This window comes from Suncus etruscus, chromosome 4 (genome assembly GCF_024139225.1).
Source record: "Suncus etruscus isolate mSunEtr1 chromosome 4, mSunEtr1.pri.cur, whole genome shotgun sequence".
Taxonomy (NCBI): domain Eukaryota; kingdom Metazoa; phylum Chordata; class Mammalia; order Eulipotyphla; family Soricidae; genus Suncus; species Suncus etruscus.
Window position 1 is genome coordinate 86287442 of NC_064851.1, and position 18791 is coordinate 86306232.

General features: G+C 41.7%; 1 protein-coding gene across 1 annotated transcript; it reads right to left on the minus strand.

The window, feature by feature from the left end:
- Positions 1–8614: 8614 nt before the first annotated feature.
- On the minus strand, positions 8615–9775 carry TSPYL1 (TSPY like 1). Its single transcript, XM_049772611.1, has one exon. It carries the CDS (start codon positions 9773–9775, stop codon positions 8615–8617), a length of 1161 nt encoding a protein of 386 aa, XP_049628568.1.
- Positions 9776–18791: the final 9016 nt, after the last annotated feature.

Here is an 18791-nt window from a genome sequence, read left to right on the forward strand (position 1 = left end):
CCGCCCTCTTCCCGCCCAGCTTTTTCTCCCGGGCAGGGATGCTGCCATGGCAACCGTGGCGTCACTAGCGCCTCTTCCCCTCGCGCGAGAACTCAGTGAGCTTTGTGATGATGAGTCTAAGATTCTTTTGTCTTCTTGCCTACCCGTCTTTAGGAATTTCTTCCGCTGGGTTGAAATATTTCCTCTAACGTATCACTTTAAAATATTAAATATTCCTGATCTGTTAGTTCTTAGGATTTAGTCTCTTGATGCGAATGGAGCCACTTAAGGCCTTTCCTTAATATGTGAATTCTTGAAATTACCAAAGAATCAAGATGAGCAGAGCTTTTTTTTTTTTCGAAAAGGAGGGTTGTGATATTGATTATATATAAAAGAAGTAAAGTTTATCTTCACTATACAACAATTTCAATATGTCATATATGTTAAAGTTTTTTTTTGATGATATATAAAGGAAGGGAACTTTATCTCCTAACACGATATAATTACAATGTTTTACATATTTTAAAGTTTCTATATTCAGGGCAATGTAGACCAACTTTTTTGCGCTTTTAATATAAGTAGCAAAATGTATTTTCTCTACTTAGAAGTGAGCGAATGTGCGCGCACACACAAACGCAATTTAGCCTTCCTGGGAAAAATACAGTCTCAGGGTTAACTCTAAAGTTGTGCATATTAACTAGCAAATATCTTCAGGTTTGATATTAGCCTAAAAGAAGTTCTTGTTTCATAATGACTGTGAACATGAAGCCAGTAAAACTTTTCCAAAGACAATTAATTCACTGCAGAGCAGAGGCAATTAACAGCTGGTACCAAAGTGATTATCTTTATTAAAATACTTTGTGATTAGAGTTTAAGGTGTTAATGTTAAAATACTTAGAGATAAGCACACTTATTACTTACTCAAAACTCTGAGCTCATTCATTCAATAGTACTGTCACTATTCTGCTGTTTTATTTGTTGGAATGTGATGTTAATCTTTAGAAAAATTCAAAATTGAAGGAAAACTTATTTTATATATTTGTTTGTTAACATTAAATAATGGTTTTAACTACTTACTAATTTAATTTCTTATTAAGAACTCAGAAAACCAATGCTATTTCAGAGAAAGATTTGAAAAAGCCACAGAAATAGTAAGACATGTAGTGAGTGAGGGGTAGTACAGAAAGTGACTGGAACATTAGATAAACTTCATGGCTGAGCTCACAGATTTTTTTTCAGCGAATTCCTTAACAATTAGGGAATTGTTAAGGACAGATTGTTCTGGATGAATGTTGCCAGCTAATTAGTTCTCTTGTAAAAAGTAAATGATACAAACAAAATTCACTTCTCCTGGACTAACAATTCTTTGTTCTCCCCTTTCCTTCTAATCTTTTTTCCCCTTTGTATGACGTAAATCATATTGCTTTATCTTCCATGTAACGAAAATTGTTACAATAAGATTTTCTTGACTTATTCTTTGACAGTACTTACGACTTATAGCTTTAATATGAGAAACACTTAGGGCCCATTTTGATCATTTCTATCAACAGAGATTTTTCCATAGAATCTTGTTCACTCTCTAAAACTTCACTCAAGCCTTCCTCAAGCAGACTGCACTAGGCATTTGGAAAAGAGGTAAAGGGAGGATATACCATACATCCAGGGCCTCATAGATTCAAAGCATGTGTTCTTCCACTTAACTATAGCTCAGTCTCACTAGATGTTTGAAATGCATTTAATAATAAAAAAAAAACTCAAAAGATATGGGTAAGTTACCCACACATAGTTAAGTCAATTGGTATTGATTACCAATTGCCTCCTTCTGTCTCCTTTCCCAAAACCTTACTTAGCATTCAGATAATTAAAAATCAACTGCATTTTTATAGCTCTTCCAAGTTTTGCCATCCTATTTATCCTTTTGATTTGTTTTCATGCAGGTCAATTTCCTTCCTCCTTAATTATTGTACAGTAATTTCTTCTTAGCATTGCCATAGCCCAGTGACTATCTTAGAGAAGTTTTACTGCAATTGGTTTAAATGAAAAAGTGTTGACACTTTATTAAAATGGTCATGCCTCTTTTGTATGTTGAAGGAGTTAATGTATATTGTAGCTATTAATCATATTTTGCATCCTTAAACATTAGAATATAGTTAACTTTTGTATACAGCAGAGCCTGTTTGAGTGACAACTGGGAGTAAACCTCCCATAAAAAAAGATCAGTAACTTACTATCTATAAAAAATATACACTGACAGAAAATGTCAGGAAAATCTAGGACACTATTTTTTCCTGCTGTAGGACAAGGAATTTAACAGAAGTTCAAATATAAATTAATGTCATGTAGGAATGACTAAAATGTAAATACTGAGGAATTAATCATTTCTATTGTTTCTTTTGAGATGCAAGTTTGTTTTTTCAGAGATTATATGTTAAAATAAGAAATAAAACTAGTAGTAAAAGCTTGTAAGTGATGTCTTGCAAGTAATCAGTAACTGTTATTTAAGATAGGAAGGGCTAGGAGATAATATAATGATTAGGATGCATACCTAACATACATACAATCCCAATTTGATTTCCATATGGTCCCCTGAGCAATGCCAGATGCATCTTTGGGAGACCTCTCCCAAAATCACAAGTCCATCCCTGGAGACACTGAACACTGCTTGGGAGGCCCCTCTGACACTAACAAAAACAAAAGAAAAAACACTTGAGAATGACAGTATGGTTTATCGATTCTCAACAATGTTTTAGAATATTATCTAGTAGTGTTTATAGACACTAAACTAAGATATTAAATGTATACTCTAACAATTGGATTTATCTGTATCAATCAATACCACCTAAGTCAAAATATAGAGCATCAGCCCTATGCTAAGTTTACTAAGGCTTCTGTTTTTCTTCTTAGTCTGAGGCAACACTTTGAATTTCTAGCACCGTATAAATCTTCCTATTGAATATCACAAATATGAAATTATGTAAATCACACTCTACAGAATTTTTCACTTAATATTTTGAAGATGCATCCATGCTACTTGTTGCATATTCCATTGCATAACTATTCTGCAATTTATTCATCTGTTGCTAAATTGTTGTTTCTAGTTTCAAGTTATTATTAATAGTTATTACGGTTAACATCTTTGGTTTCTTTAAAAATTAAAAGAAAATGAGGTAGTTGCCTTGCACAAGGACAGTACCATATATGGTCCACAAACACTACCAGGATAGACCCCTGTGCAATCACGAGTAATCTCTGAGACCTACCAAATATGGTATAGCTCTCCCCAGCACTAACTCCCAAAGAAATTGGTCAAGATTCTCAATAGGCCAGTAACTATAACTTTTGCAGTTTATTTTTCAATTTTTGATGACCAATTAAAATAACATCATTTAAAAATTTAATTCCCTGGGCGTTCTGAAACATGGTACAGATTAAGGTATCTGTCCTGTATCTTATGCTATATGTAGCTGACCCTAGTTCAATCATAGCCCCACATTTGGTCTCCTGAGCACAGCATGCCCCTGGTACAACCAAGGTGTGGTCCCAAAACAAAGTAACAAAAATGTTTTCTCCTATTCCAAACCCACTAAGTAGAAATAATAATATATAAGCAGGGTTGGGCCTGGTTAGTACTTGGATGGAAGACCGCCTGGGAATACCGGGTGCTGTAGGCTTTAAAAAAAAAAGAGAGAGAAATAATAATATAAAATTTTATATTGCTTTTTAAAAATGATTAGTGGAGATAAGCAAAAGATGAGTAAAAAGTCATTCCAAGTTTTGATAAGGGAATTTGAAAAGCAATGTATACTTGCTCTGAAGGACTGCATTTGGGAACAATTGATGCACTTTTCTAATCCCTCAATTTGTAGGAAGCATTTTACCCTAAGTCTTTGAAGATAGCAAATGTCAGATTGTTTATACCCTAGAATAAAGTTACACTGTTTCAACCTATCTAAATACTATACAGCAGCACATTAAAGTTTGGCAAGTTGTATTCTTATTAGGATTATAAAGGGTAATAATGCTATTCCCTAGCAGCATTATTTTCTTAGGATCCTTTAAAGAACTTTATTCTTTTTAATAAAGGCAGTTAATCCCACTGAGTTCTTTTATTTGGCTGTTCTGTTTAGTTTTGAAAATTAGACTTTAGGAAGAATTTAGTATAATAAAACTTGCTTAATTATACACCACTATGGAACTTGAAGGAATTGATAGAGCTTAGGTGAATAATACATATGATGATGATCTCAAGTATTTAAAGAGTTGCAGAATCAGGCTAATTTTCAACAAGACTCCTATACTATATGGAGTTCATGATACTCAAAGACTAAAGTTATGCACATTAGAGTCTAATTTAAGAATAAAACTCAGGCATCAAGTTTTTTTTCAGAATACTCATGAAGTTAGGTTTGTCTGGACATACAGTACATGAAAAATTGAGAGTAAGTGGGAATTAGTATTTGATTTCATACTTTGCTGCTGTGCCTAGCATACAGTTCCCAATTACAGAGAATTTTGCAAACTTGGGTTTGATACCTGGTACCCCATATGGTCTCTCCTGACTAGGGAGGAAGGAAGGGGGAGAGGGAAAGGAAGGAAAGAAGGGAGGAAGAAAGGAAGGAAAAAAGGGAGGAAGGAAGAAGGATGGAAGGAGGAAGGAAGGGAGGGAGGGAGGAAGGAAGGGGGAGGGAGGATGGAAGGAGAAAGGAAGAAAGGGAGGGAGGGAGGAAGGAAGGGAGGGACAAAGGATGGAAGGGAGGGAAGAAGGGAGGAAGGAAGGGAAGGGAGGAAGGGAAGAAAGGAAGGGAAGAAGGAAGGGAGGGAGGATTGAAAGGGAGAGAGGGGGAGGAAGAATGCAATAAAGGGAGGGAAGGAGGTAGGATGTAAGGGAAGAAAGGAGGGAAGAAGGGAAGAAAGGAGGAAGGGAAGGAGGGAGGAAGGGAAGGAGGGAGGACGAGAGAAAGGGAAGGAGGGAGGAAGGGAAGAAGAGAGGGAGAAAGGGAAGGAGGTAAGGAGAGAGGAAAGGAAGGACGGAGAGAGGAAGAAAGGGAATGAGGGAGGGAGGAAAGATGGAAGGAGAGGAGGGAGGAAGAGAGGGAGTAAGGAGAGAGGGAGGGAAAGAGGAAGGGAAAAAGGAAGGGTGGAAAGGAGGGTAGGAGAAAAGGAGGGTAGGAAGAAGGAAGGAAGGCAGGAAGGAAGGAAGGCAGGAAGGCAGGAAGGCAGGCAGGAAGGAAGGAAGGAAGGAAGGAAGGAAGGAAGGAAGGAAGGAAGGAAGGAAGGAAGGAAGGAAGGAAGGAAGGAAGGAAGGAAGGGAGTTCCCACACCAGAAGTTTTTCTATTTCTCATTTGAGATGCTCATTGTGTCTGTCATTCATTATCTGGTGACAAACCATGCTAGAAGCAGTGAGAAATATAAAGACCTATCCTCCCCACCTCTGTTTTCACAAATTTCCAAACTTTCCAAAAGAGAAAGAGGAAAAAAATGTGAAGATATACTTGCCTTTTTGCTCTCTCACTTTGTATCAAGTAATTTGTTTACCAATCAGCCTTTCCCCAACTATTTAACAATTAAATGGGATAAATTTTAGCCTTTTTCTTCACTTTCTGACAAAATACCTAATATTTGTGGAAACTGCTGAGGTAGGTGTTACATTATATTCTACCCCCACATATTTTTTTGTTTTTTAGTGTTAGGGTCACACCTGGCAGTGCTCAGGTGTTACTCCTGGCTCTGTGCTCAGAAATCACCCCTGGCAGGCTCAGGGGACCATATGGGATGTCAAAATTCGAACCACCATCCATCCTGGATCGGCTGTGTGCAAGGTAAATGCCCTACCATTCTGCTATCTCTCCAGTACCGACACATAAATATTTTTTATTCCCAATGAGTATAGAAACTATAAAATAGAAAAGTTGTAATCAGTTTTGAATAATTCTACTCAGAAAATGAGGCACTTGAAGGAATGCAAGATTTAATAGCAGAATATGCCACTGGTAAGAACTCTGAATATTAATTAAATGTGTAAGTGAATAAAGGATTTGAATTCCTTAAGAATAAAGTGGAGGGCCGAAGAGATAGCATGGAGTCAGGGCATTTGCCTTGCGCTGCTGGGTGTGACCCAAAAACAAAAACAACAACAACAACAACAATAAAAGAATAAAGTGGAAAAAAATAATAAAGTAAAAATGGAAATGGGAGCTACATGAGGAAGAGAACAGATAATAGTCTGTCCAAGTTTTATAGCAATGATTTGTTATAATCATTACCATTTTAAAGCTAGACAACACAGTAACCAGTAATTTCTTTCTTGGAAGGTATAGTATTGTACCTTATTTTCATACCTTTGTAATAAAGAATTATTATGTCAATTTAAGAACCTTACTTCTATAATGTGTTATCTTGAACATTTACTCCAACTACATTTATAAGTAGTATAAAAAAGAAGAAATCTAGGCCTAGGAAGAAAGCTTAACAGCTGGAACTCTAGCTTTGTATTCAGGAGAATCTAGGCTCAAAATCCAGCACCACATGGTTCTCAGAGCAGCACAGGGTGTAACTCAAAATAAAAAATGAAGACATCTAGAAGATGAAGATGCTTTTATTTTACCATCATGCATATAAGGAAAACAACTAGTACATTTCAAATTTGACAGCAATTTCACAGTATTTATAATAATAGGAAAAGAGATAATTATTGAATTATTACAAAAGTAAGGTACTAAGACAATAATTAAGCCACACCTTTACTATAAGTTACTTTCCAAGAAGACAAGTTTCAGTCTTCAGAATCTGACAAGAACAATTCAAATTATATGTTTTAAAAAATTTAACTATAACAAAAATAAGTTGAAAGCTGTCATAAATATTAATCTCTATCATAAAAGAAAATTTTAAATGCTCCCAACTGAAAGCACAAAAGTTCCAGTGGTCCTCAAACTTTTTAAACAGGGGCCAGTTTACTGTCCCTCAGATTGTTGGTGGGCCGGACTATAGTAAAAACAAAAACTATGAACAAATTCCTCTTCACACTATCTTATTTTGAAGTCAAGAAACAAAACAGGAACAAATACAATATGTGGCTCGCAGGCCATAGTTTGAAGACCCCTGGCTCAGTTCTTTTTCCAGTAAATAAAACCAAAGTAATAAGATTTTACTAAATGCTAGTAAAATCAAGGATAGTCTACCATCTTCTATATAAACTAAGTCAAAAATAAGAAAGCACCCAAAGTTGTGTGCCATTTCTTAAAAAATTCTTCTCTAGGAAATGTTATTAACCCTTCAACTCCCTTAGAACTCTTCAATCATTCCATGGAAATACTGAAGTATTTGTCCTCCCATCACCTCTTACAAAACACCTCTTCCTTGAAGCCTCTCTGTCTTATTTTTGGCCTAAACTTTTAATTGTCTCATTTTGCCTTTAGCCTCTTATGGCTTCTGCTTGGAGAAACCACTGCATCTCTTCAGTCCAACTATCAAGTATGATCTATCATTTTTCATTCCTTCCAGACCACCCTTTAAACTCTCAAGGTGTGACTTTAAAAAGTGGAGGGCACAGATAAGAGCAGATTTAAAAGTTTTACAGGACAACTTATCACCAGGATAAAAAAAACTGCTAAAAGGCTTGCTTCTGCTAATTTTGAGAGGGGGAGGGGGTGAGAGAGAAATGAGAGAGAGAGAGAGAGAGAGAGAGAGAGAGAGAGAGAGAGAGAGAGAGAGAGAGAGAGAGAAATGAGAGAGAAATGAGAGAGAGAGAGAGAGAGAGAGAGAGAGAGAGAGAGAGAGAGAGAGAGAGAGAGAGAGAGAGAAGTGGCATTGCCACTTTGGCACTAAACCATGTTCAGAAAGAAAGCAAGCACACTAAAGATACCTAGGTTTTCCACTTAGTTACCAGTTGGAACTGAGAAAGTCTGATAATTAGACTAGTCATAGTCTTTACCGTGTAGATAGTGTCAATCTTACCATTTCAATTACTTTAGTCACATAAAACAGTCACATGAAGGAATGGGGGATGGGGGTGGGAATGACTTTTGAGTGTTGACAGAAAGCAGGTGTCTATCATTAGACTAATTTTGGATATTGTTTACCAGAAAGCAGACAATGGGATTGGAACAGTCAGAACACAGCTAGTAATAGGAAGCAATAGGTTACCAGAGGTATGGGGGAAAAAAGAGCAATAGATTCACATAAACCAAGGCTACAGTAATGTCTTTCCTTGATATTATTAACGGCCAGCAGTTACCAACAAAAAATATATCTGTAGGCAAAATGGGCAGAGAAGGTGTTAGACAAAGGCAAAATTTCAGGTTGTAAGAGGCCAGAAGTCGTGAAAACCAAAAGGGTCCAAAATGTGCACAGAAAAGCCGTACAATCTACAGTATCATTTAGTTGGCTTAGAAGTGTGGTAACAGATGGCAATTCATCACAGACTAAGCAAAGTCGAAGAGTATGAAGGCGATGCAGAAGTCGGGGATCACCAATCTGGAAGGTCTCAGTTCAGACGTTGAACAAGGAAGGTCCAGAGGAAAGAGTTTGCAGAGAAGGGTGGAAGGTCGAAGGGGGACTCAGACCCATCTCTGTTGCAAGCACTGGTCCAGCGAGAGGCGGCACGGTATTTGGTGGTCTTTCTTAGGCGGACATTTAACCAGACTGGAACCCAAAGGGCCGAGGGATCTCCACTGGCTCCCTGATGGGGCGCCGCCGGGCTCGGCCAACTCCACCCCGAGACAGGTAGTACTGCAGCGGGTTGGGCCACAGGTCCTCCTTGATGACCTCGGCGATCTGGTCAGACTCGGGCTGGCTGTGGTCGGAGAACCAAGTGAAGAAGCTGCACACGGGGTCTTGGTCCCTGCGGATGAAGGACTGGGGCTCGCGGCCGCGGCGCCAGACGATGGGCGTGGAGAGCGACACGACGCGGCCCGAGGCGCGGACCTCGTACTCCTTCACCAGCAGCCGGTTGCGGAAGTAGGGGTTGCGTCGGAAGAAGAACTTGAACTTGCAGCCCGCCCTCGGGGGCCGCAGCTCCTTCACCTCGAGGTTGGAGACGTAGCGGAGCATGTCGGCGTCCTGGGCCCGGATGAGGGGCGCCAGCTGCGGGTGGTGGCGGAAGGCCGCGCCCCAGAAGCCGGGGATGTTCTGGATGATGTAGTTTCTGCGCTCCAGGTAGTGGCGGCGCATCCGCCCGTACTTGTGCTCCAGGTGCTGGAAGGCGCGGTCCGCCTGGGCGTTGACGGTGTCCAGCTCCAGCTGGATGGCCTCCAGCGGGTTCATGCGCAGCTCGGGGGGCAGCAGCGGCGGGAAGCGGGCCCGCGCCGCCGGCGGCTCGCCCGGCTCCCGCACGTCCCGCAAGCCTTCCTGGGCACCCACGGCCTCGGAGCCCTTCACGGCCCGCACCGCCGCTTCCAAGTCCAGGCGGCCTCCCAGCGCCCGGCCTCTCGCGAAGCCGCGCCGACCGGCTCGGAGGCGGGACAGCGCAACGCGAGCCGCGGGAACGCCTTCGGGCACCCCCCGGCGCGGCGCCCCGTAGGTGGCGACGTAGCAATGGTCCTCCGCCACCAGGGCCCGCGGGGAAAGGCCCCCGGAGTCGCCGCGCGCCCCGCGCTCTTCAGGCGTCTGGGGCCTCGGCAGCGCAGGCGCCTCCAGGCTTTCCTCGCGGCGGGTCGGCATCGCCCGGGCCGCCTCAGGTTCCTCGCCGAGCTTCGGGCTCGGAGGGGGAACCTCGTCGACCGGGGCCAGGTCGGGAGCAGGGACGCCGGGGGCTGGCGGGAGAGGGGCTTTCTCGACCCCGTCCGCGTCGCTCATGTTGGCGGCACTGAGGGACGGTTCTTAGCAACGATTCTTCTCTTCGCAGACGCCTCAACCGGAAACAGCTGCCGCGGCCCGCCCCCTGATTTAACCTCGCGAGGATCTCCGTGAGGATGACGTCAAGCGTCCCACGGTGATTGGTTCTTCTGTTGCCAAGCGGTAGAAGCCAGTTTCCTGGGGTTCTGTCTCTGTGCGGATTTAAACCACGGATGTGAGGGACAGCATGGAGGCAAGGTGTTTACCTCGCATGCAGGAGGTTCGAATCCCGGCATCCCATATGGTTCCCCGAGCCCGCCAGGAGTGATTTTTGAGGGTAGAGCCAGGAGTAACCCCTGAGCGCTGGCGGGTGTGACCCAAAAACGAAAATAAATCGCACGTGTAACCGTTGGATGCGATTGAAATGACTTTTTTTTTTCTTGGTTTGGTTTGTTTTTCTGTAGATTGGCTTTATTGGAGCCGTAGTTTAATTCCCATAATTAAATAGAGATCGACTTTAGAAACTGAAAGGCATCTTCCTGCAGTGGCTCATTTCTAGAAACTGGATAGTGGCTCCTAGAAAGTGGCTCCTTTAAACTATAAACTAGATACTGGGTCACTTTTAAGGCTCAGACATTGCATTGCCTATTACCCCGTCTAAAATATTCTTTTGCTCCGATTCCCTATATGTGTATAGACGAAAGGTTAACCGGTAACCCCATCGTTTTCAGGAGCAAAATGCTTTTTCACCTAAGATTAATAGAAATTTGAATTTCCCCTATCAAGTCGTTGTGAACAGATACTAATTTTAGCTTATAATATTACTAGGATAAAAGGCTTCTCCGCAGCATTTTAGCCCTAACTGTAGAACATTCTTAATGAAGCCTTCCATTTAAAATCTGCATCAAAGAACTGCTACCTAGTAGAGTCAGGGATTTAGCTAGGTTCAACTTCTTGTATCTTAGACCATTTAGCTCCACACCATGGAGAGGAGCTCCCGACAGAGAGCTATTTCCAGCCCCAGACATTATTAATCCGTAGTCTGCAGAATCTATTTCCACAGGAGGTTGGAGATGTTACTGAAGTGTTTGCTCTTGACCATAAGTACATTTATAGTTTTTTGTTTGTTTGTTTGTTTGTCTTTTAGTGTTGGTTTGGGGGCTACACCCAGCGATGCTCAGGGGTTACTCCTTGCTCTATCTACACTTAGGAATCACCCAAGGGGTGCTCCAGGGACCGTATGGGATGCTGGACATGGAACCTAGGTTCATGCTACATGCAAGACAAGCACCTTAGCCACTGTACTACCCTCTCCAGCCCATTTAAGTTTAAGAGGGCCCTCGGTGAGACTGGTTTCAGTTATTGACTTGGGAAAAAAAAATGTAATTCAGTTACATGGCCTCACAAAATGAGATATGGTACAATTCACTCCCACTTTATGTTAAGTAAAACAAAACAAAAACAGCATGCTCGTTTGCGATTGACTTCAGTTTGCAATTGATAGTGGATGTAAAAGGCAAACATATGAGTTCCCGGCAGAGAGAGCAGGCAATAACAAAGCAGATAAGAGAGGATCAGAGCTGGGGATGAGCTGGAGGCCCTTGTGCTGGGCAGTGGACTCATATTGCGGAGATCTTGCGTCCTCTCCGAGGCGGCCTCGGAACCCGACCCAGACCTAGAAACTACACAGAACCTCTAGCCCTCCCGCCACCTCTTTGGCCAATGGCGGCGACCTCTTCCAACTCAGACCCCGCTGGCCCTCCAGGAAGCCCTGCGACCTCTTCCAACTCAGACCCCGCTGGCCCTCCAGGAAGCCTTGGCCCGAGCGCCTGCGAGTGGCAGCGGGCATAACGGCCTCAGAGGCCCTGATGGTCCGCTGAGGCCCACCAAGGCCAACGAAAGCCAGGCGGTGTAGACGCCGGCCCCTTCACCTAGTCGAGCCCTGGAGCTGCGCAGAACCATGTGTGGGCCGGTTCCATCCCCACGAAGTCGCAGCTAGTCCTGATGACAACGACCAACCGACCAGGGTTCGAAGGGACCCACGCGGTGAACAGAACCCGAAGGACAGGGATGGAAACGGTTACCCGACCACAGGGTGGCTGATCTTCGTCCTACAAATAAATGCTCGCTGGAGAGAAAAATGTTTTCTCACCCAAGTGCCCACCATCGTTTGGCAAGATTGCAACAAAAGGCCGGTAGACATAATATGATAAAGCTGCTCTCAATTTAACCTCCAACCTTTCCAAATAAACTTATGCTACATCTGGATCGAAGGATAATGACGTTGCCGACAAATGATAAAGTAGCTAGAAAGCGACCATGTACTCAGTGCTCATTTGCTTACAAACGTAAAAATGTCTTCTGAAAATGACTTTGAAAGGGACTGGTTACCAGCACTGGAAGCGAGACTTAGGAGCGACTCCCAGCCACATTTATATGCTGACTAGAGGACATGGAGCAAAAGAGCAAGAGAGAAGAACAAGGGTCGATGCTGGAACCGTCAAATTCAGAAGACATTTTTTATATTATAACCATTGTTTTTATTTATTTATTTTATTTTTGGGCCACATCCGGTGATGCTCAGGGATTACTACTGGCTTATGCGCTCAGAAATCATTCCTGGCTTGGGGGGGCCATACGAGACACCAGAGGATTGAACCACAGTCTGTCCTAGGCTAACGTGAGAAAGTCAGACAGATGCCTTACTGCTTGCGCCACCACTCTGGCCCCTATAACCATTGTTTTATGCCTGCATTTTATTCCTTACTGTTTTGTACACAATTGATAGTGTTAAGTACTTTTTTTTTAATAGCCAATCTTAGATGTTCTAAAGTGCCTGATGCTTAAAGTAGAAAGAATGCTTTGTATTTTATTTTATTTCTTTTATTAAAAGAAAACTTGTAATTCCTATGATGGGGAGGATGGGGAATGACAAAGCATCTCTAAGCCATACACATCTTGCACTGATTCAGGCAGGAGCAAGAGAAGTGCTGCAAAGCTTTTGCCAGGGTGGTTATTGTGAGGCAGGGTAATTGTTCCTTCTGGTGGTCCTTTTGTTTCACATTACTGTATCTAGTGTGTATCATACAAAGAGCCCTAAGTTTACCACATCTATCTAGATGTTAACAGAGGTTGCCAATGTTTAACAAAAATATAATGTGTAAATTTTATGCTAAAATTTCTTGGAAAGATTGTCATCTGAAATGTGAGCATTTCATTTTATATATGCTTCTTGTTATTTTCCATTTCCTATTATGCTCATGCTAACTTCAAAAAAATATTTAAAAGCCCTAAAATAAAAGCAAACATTTTCTCCCTCCATTTTATGCTCCTTGTATGTCATGCTGAATAATGACTACTAAAGTGTACATATCCCAATTCTCAGGAGTTGTGACTATATTTGTGGGTAAAAGGAAAATTGCATAAGATTAAGTTAAAGATCTGAATATGGAAAGATTATACTGGATTTTGTGCTTGAACCCGAAGCAGTGTCAGGATCTAAGAAATGAGCATTATGACCTGTTGGGTTGAAGGAGGGAGAAATGGGGGGAGAGTAGTAGTAGGCTGAATGTTCATATTTCCAAGACACAAATTCTGTTACATGTGTGCATGTATTCAAATGTATTTATGTGTGCATAAATTCATGCATGCCTTAATTGAAGACTACTGTGTATATAGTGGACTTTTTTTTTTTTTTTTTTTTGCTTTTTGGGTCACACACAGTGATGCTCAGAAGTTACTCCTGGCTCTGTACTCAGAAGTTGTTCCTGGCAGGAAACCATATAGAATGTCAGGAAACGAACCTGGGTCCGACCAGGTCAGTAGCATGCAAGGCAAATGCCGTATTGCTGTACTATCACTCGGGTCCTTATAATGGACAATTAAGTCCTTATTTGAAACATCTAGTCTTTCTTAGTGTTTAGAAGTGCACAAAGTATGTTAAAAGTAGAGATAGTAAAAATAACACATTTTGTAGGTTCTTTTTTGTTAAAATACATTAGAGATAGTCTTTTGGAAATGGAATGATCAGAATATTAAAAATGCTTCTGAAAAGTTCACATTTCAGATCATTCAGAGAGGGAGGAAAAAGGCTCAAAGGGCTTTAGAATAATATGCTTTTGTTAAGCAAGATTAGCTTTTATCTTTTGTCTGTATTTTGCTTTAATTAGCTGTGTATATAAAGAACAAATTTTCTACATTGCAACATCTAGTCCTTCTAGATCAGGGGTCTCAAACTCAATTTACCTGGGGCCCGCAGGAGGCAAAGTCAGGGTGAGGCATGGCCCCATAAGGGATTTCACAAAAAAAAAGTCCTTAAACGTCATTATTAACAGTTTTAATTATTTCTTCTGAACATGAATAGAACATTGAGTGAAAATCAAGAAAAGTTCTTCTGAACATGGCATTTTTTGCCTATTCCTTGCTGCCAGAGACTTGACAGTGCTTCTTCTCACAAATCTGAACCACATTTGGATTTATAGAGGAAGCAGTTGAGACTCTCAGTATTGCTTGAAGATGATCATCATTAAGTCTAGACCTGTACTTTGACTTATTGAAGTTCAATGTGGAGAATAACTTTTCACACTAATATGTGCTCCCAAAAGGGCACATGGTGCACTTGAACATTTGGGAAAGCTCAGGGAAGCTGGGGGGCAATTCTCTCAAAAGTTGCCCATGCATGTCTGCTTTTCCACTAATCTTCCTGAACTTGGCTTTGAGATCAGAGTTGCATTGCAGGTCAATGAGCTCCATTTGAAACACAGGAGGAGTATCAAAGGAAAAGGGGTCCACAAAAATTTGGAAAGTGGCTCTGTGCTTTTTGAAGTCTGCAAATCTGTGATCAAATTCCTTCTCTAGCTTAAAAATAGTATCAACATATTTCTCACCACTGAATGGTATGCCTGCATCCACAAGTTCCTTGCATGCTGGGAAATGGCAAAGGTTTGTCTGAGAGAGCTGGGATTTCCATAACACAAGTTTTGTGGAGAATGCTCTCATGTTGTCATAGGCAGCACCGATAAGCTGCCCCGGGCCTTGTAACATCTTGTTTAGTACATTCAGCTTATGTGTGATGTCAACAAGAAAAGCTAAGTCCATGAGCCATTTGTGATCACTCAACTCAGAAACAGCATTCCCATCCTTTTCCATGAAGGCTTTCACATCTCTCAACTCAAAAAATTTTTTCAGGACATTTCCCCTGCTGAGCCAATGTACCTCGGTGAAATAGAGCACATCTTCATATTCTGACTCCATTTCCTCTAAAAAAAGCACGGAACCTCCTGTGCTTTAAGCCCCTGGATCTGATTTGGTTGATGCATTTCACAACAACAGACATCACATTGTCACATGGCAGGAATTTACTGAAAAGGGCCCACTGATGGATAATGCAGTAAAGAGTAATGGCCTTCTATACACCCTCCTCTTCAAGTTTTTTTTTTTTTTTGAATAAGTGCCACTGGTCCATTTTTCCTCCCTGTCATCAATGGCGCTCCATTGGTTATTATTCCAACAAACCTCTTCCATGGCAAAACTGCATTCTCAATGGCATCACACAGATGCCGAAATATCTCATTAGCAGTGGTCTGGCCATGCATTGGAATTATTGTGAGCAGCTCCTCTGTCAATTCAAAATTGCAATCAACACCACGGACATAAATTGTGAGCTGTGCAATGTCTGTTAATCTGTGACCTCGTCAAGAGTAACTGAGTATGCATCAAAACATTTGGCTTTCTCACACAGTTGATGATAAATATCACTTGACATGTCAGAAATGTGCTCTGCCACAGTGTTGGTAGAAAGGCTGATTTTCCTAAACTGGCCTTTCTTTTCTGGACAGATAATACTTGCAGCCTGTAACATGCATTTTTTAACAAACTCTCCTTCTATGAATGGTTTCCCTGGTTTTTGGGTTACACCCGGCAGTGCTCAGGGGATACTCCTGGCTTCATGCTCAGAATTGCTCCTGACAGGCATGGGGGACCATAAGGGGTATCAGGATTCGAACTGATGACCTTCTGCATGAAAGGCAAACGCCTTACCTCCATGCTATCTCTCCGGCCCCCCTACATAATTCCTTTTAGATTTAGTAAGAACTGTCTTCTGGGAGAGTCTGATAATCCACCTTTTAGAATAAGAAACTGGCCTTTACTTGGTTGCTGAAATGTTGGCAGAAGAGGAAGGGTGAGGGAAGGGCTTGCTAGTTCAGCTAAAAGACAGTTCTAGATTCTAACCATAGGTGGATATGTGTGCTTTCATATAGGACATGTGCTTATTATGGACAAGGTTCACTGATTACTTTGCAACATCTAAGCTTTTAGATGTCCTGTATGATAAAAATAGAACTAGTGAATTAACCCAATTTGTATTTATCTCTATTATAAGTGATAAAAAGAGAGCATTTTGGACATAAACTTGTGAAACCATCTCTGAATCATAAAACATCAGGCCTTATTTCTGCAGTTTCAGCAGAGGGGTAGAAAGATGAGAAGAGGAAGGGTCTGTTCCTCATGGCATTTGATGTTGTCCATTAAGGTTTTGGTGTGTGTGTGTGTGTGTGTGTGTGTGTGTGTGTGTGTGTGTGTGTGTGTGTGTGTGTGAAGCTGCAGCCAGGACTATGGCATTGGTACTTAGGTTAGCATTTTGGGCTCCTTGCTAATATTTTACTAGATTAATTGGATAATGAATTATCTTAGAAGCTTATACTTTATTTGATTGCTTATCTCATCTTTACTTGAACATTAAGGGAATGCATTATTTTAATTGCAGCTATGCCAATATCTATCTAGAGGTTTTATTGCTGTTTTTGTCTTTTAAGAAAATTTTATTGCCAAGAAAGGCTAGATTATATTTTTTTCTTCCAAACTGAGTTGGTGTTGTGTAGTATTCTTTTTTTTTTTAGTGTTTTTTTTTTTTTTTTTTGGTTTTTTGGGCCACACCCGTTTGAATGCTTCAGGGGTTACTCCTGGCTACGTGCTCAGAAATCGCCCCTGGCTTGGGGGGACCATATGGGACGCCGGGGGATCGAACCGCGGTCCTTCCTTGGCTAGCACTTGCAAGGCAGACACCTTACCTCCAGCGCCACCTACCCGGCCCCGTTGTGTAGTATTCTTGTTTACCAAATACTCATATGGCTTTGGGACTTAGAAATGATAAATATTTATCGTGTACAAACAAGCATGATACATAACCTATGATTTTAATAACAAAATGAATTCTAAATAGTGTAGGAAAAAAGGACCTAGAAGTACATGTGAGATATAACTGTGTAAATGTGACTGTGTTCTTTGCTTCTTGTTATTTTCCATCTCCTTTTATGCCAGAGAGAGCGCATGTAGGTAAGGCATTTGCCTTGAATACAGAAAGACGGTGGTTTGAATCCCAGCATCCCATATGGTCCCCCGAGCCTGCCAGGAGCGATTTCTTAGCGTAGAGCCAGGAGTAACCCCTGAGCGCTGCCGGGTATGACCCAAAAAACATTTCCTTTTATGCACATGCTAACTTAAAAAAATACTTTAAAACCCTGAATAAAAGCAAACATTTCCCCCCCCTTCCATTTCCTGTGCCTTGTATGGCATGCTGAATAATGGCTTCTAAAGTGTGCATATCCCAATTCTCAGGAGTTGTGACTATATTTGGGGATAAAAGGAAAATTGCATAAGATTAAGTTAAGGATCTGAATGTGAGAAAGGGAGGAGCCACCGAACTCTGCTGGATCTCAGATGCCAGCACCCTTCTGCCTCTCTACTCTGCTGTCCTGCATTTTCGGCCTGATTTCACCCTTGGTGCGGCTCATCAGCCAGCCTGCCTTCCTGTGAACTTTCCGGGGAGTCTGCCTTCCCGTGAGCCTTCCGTGGAGGTGAGTCGACACGCCCAGAAAGGGAGGAGCCACTGAACTTCGCTGGATCTCAGATGCCAGCACTGTTCTGCCTCTCTACTCTGCTGTCCTGCATTTTTGGCCTGATTTCATCCTGGTTGCGGCCCATCTGCCAGCCTGCCTTCCTGTGAGCCTTCCGTGGAGGTGAGTTGACACACCCAGAAAGGGAGAAGCCAGAGGAGCACGGTTGCTCTGCTCCCCTTCACGACGGTGCACAGCATTTAGCCAATGAATACAATCACAACACGTAGAAAAACACGCAGTACTAGTGTGACAATGGGAAAACAACATGGGCCAGTGCCAGACATAGAGAATGAAGATGGCAACTCTGATGACTTGAACATGATCAACCACCTAGTCAGTCTCTCAGATAAGGAGTTTAGAGTTGCAATATGGAACATGTTTCAAAGAACTCAAACAAAGTATAGAAGAGAAAAACTAAAAAGAATCAGGAGAATATGAAGATAGAAATGAGAAAACTCCAAACGGAAATTTCAGATCAAATAACAGGTCTGAGAAACTCAGTAGATGAATTGAAGAAAAACATGTTTGAGATTTCCCACAGGTTAACAGCAGCTGAGGATAGAATCAGTACACTGGAAGATGAGATACATAACAATTACATACAGCAGAAGAAATTGAAAAAAGCCTCAAAGCAAATGATCAAACAATGGAAAAATTACTCAAAGAATGGGAACAGATGAAAATAGAAGTCTATGATAAGCTCAACAGAAACAACTTAAGAATCATTGGAGTCCCAGAGACCCAGGAAGAAAATCTCCGGGAAGAATCAACAGTCAAGAACATCATTAAAGAGAAACTACCAGAGATAATGAATACATGTGATCAAATCTGCATGCCCGAAGAGTGCCAACTAAAAGAGACCCCAGAAAAAACACCCCAAGACACATCCTAGTCACAATGGACGAATCCCATAGATAGAGACAGATTCTGAAAGCAGCAAGATCGAAAAGAGAAATTACATTTAAGGGAACATCCTTGAGATTTACTGCAGACCTGTCACCAGAAACACTCAGGCCAGAAGGCAGTGGTGGGACATAGTGACAAAACTCAATGAAATAATGCTTCGCCTAGAATACTGCACCCAGCAAAACTCACTTTCAGGTTTGAAGGAAAAATACATAGTTTCACAGACAAACAAC

Excerpts from the sequence above, each read along its gene's own strand:
- TSPYL1 (XM_049772611.1), bottom strand. The coding sequence starts at position 9,775 with ATGAGCGACGCGGACGGGGTCGAGAAAGCCCCTCTCCCGCCAGCCCCC.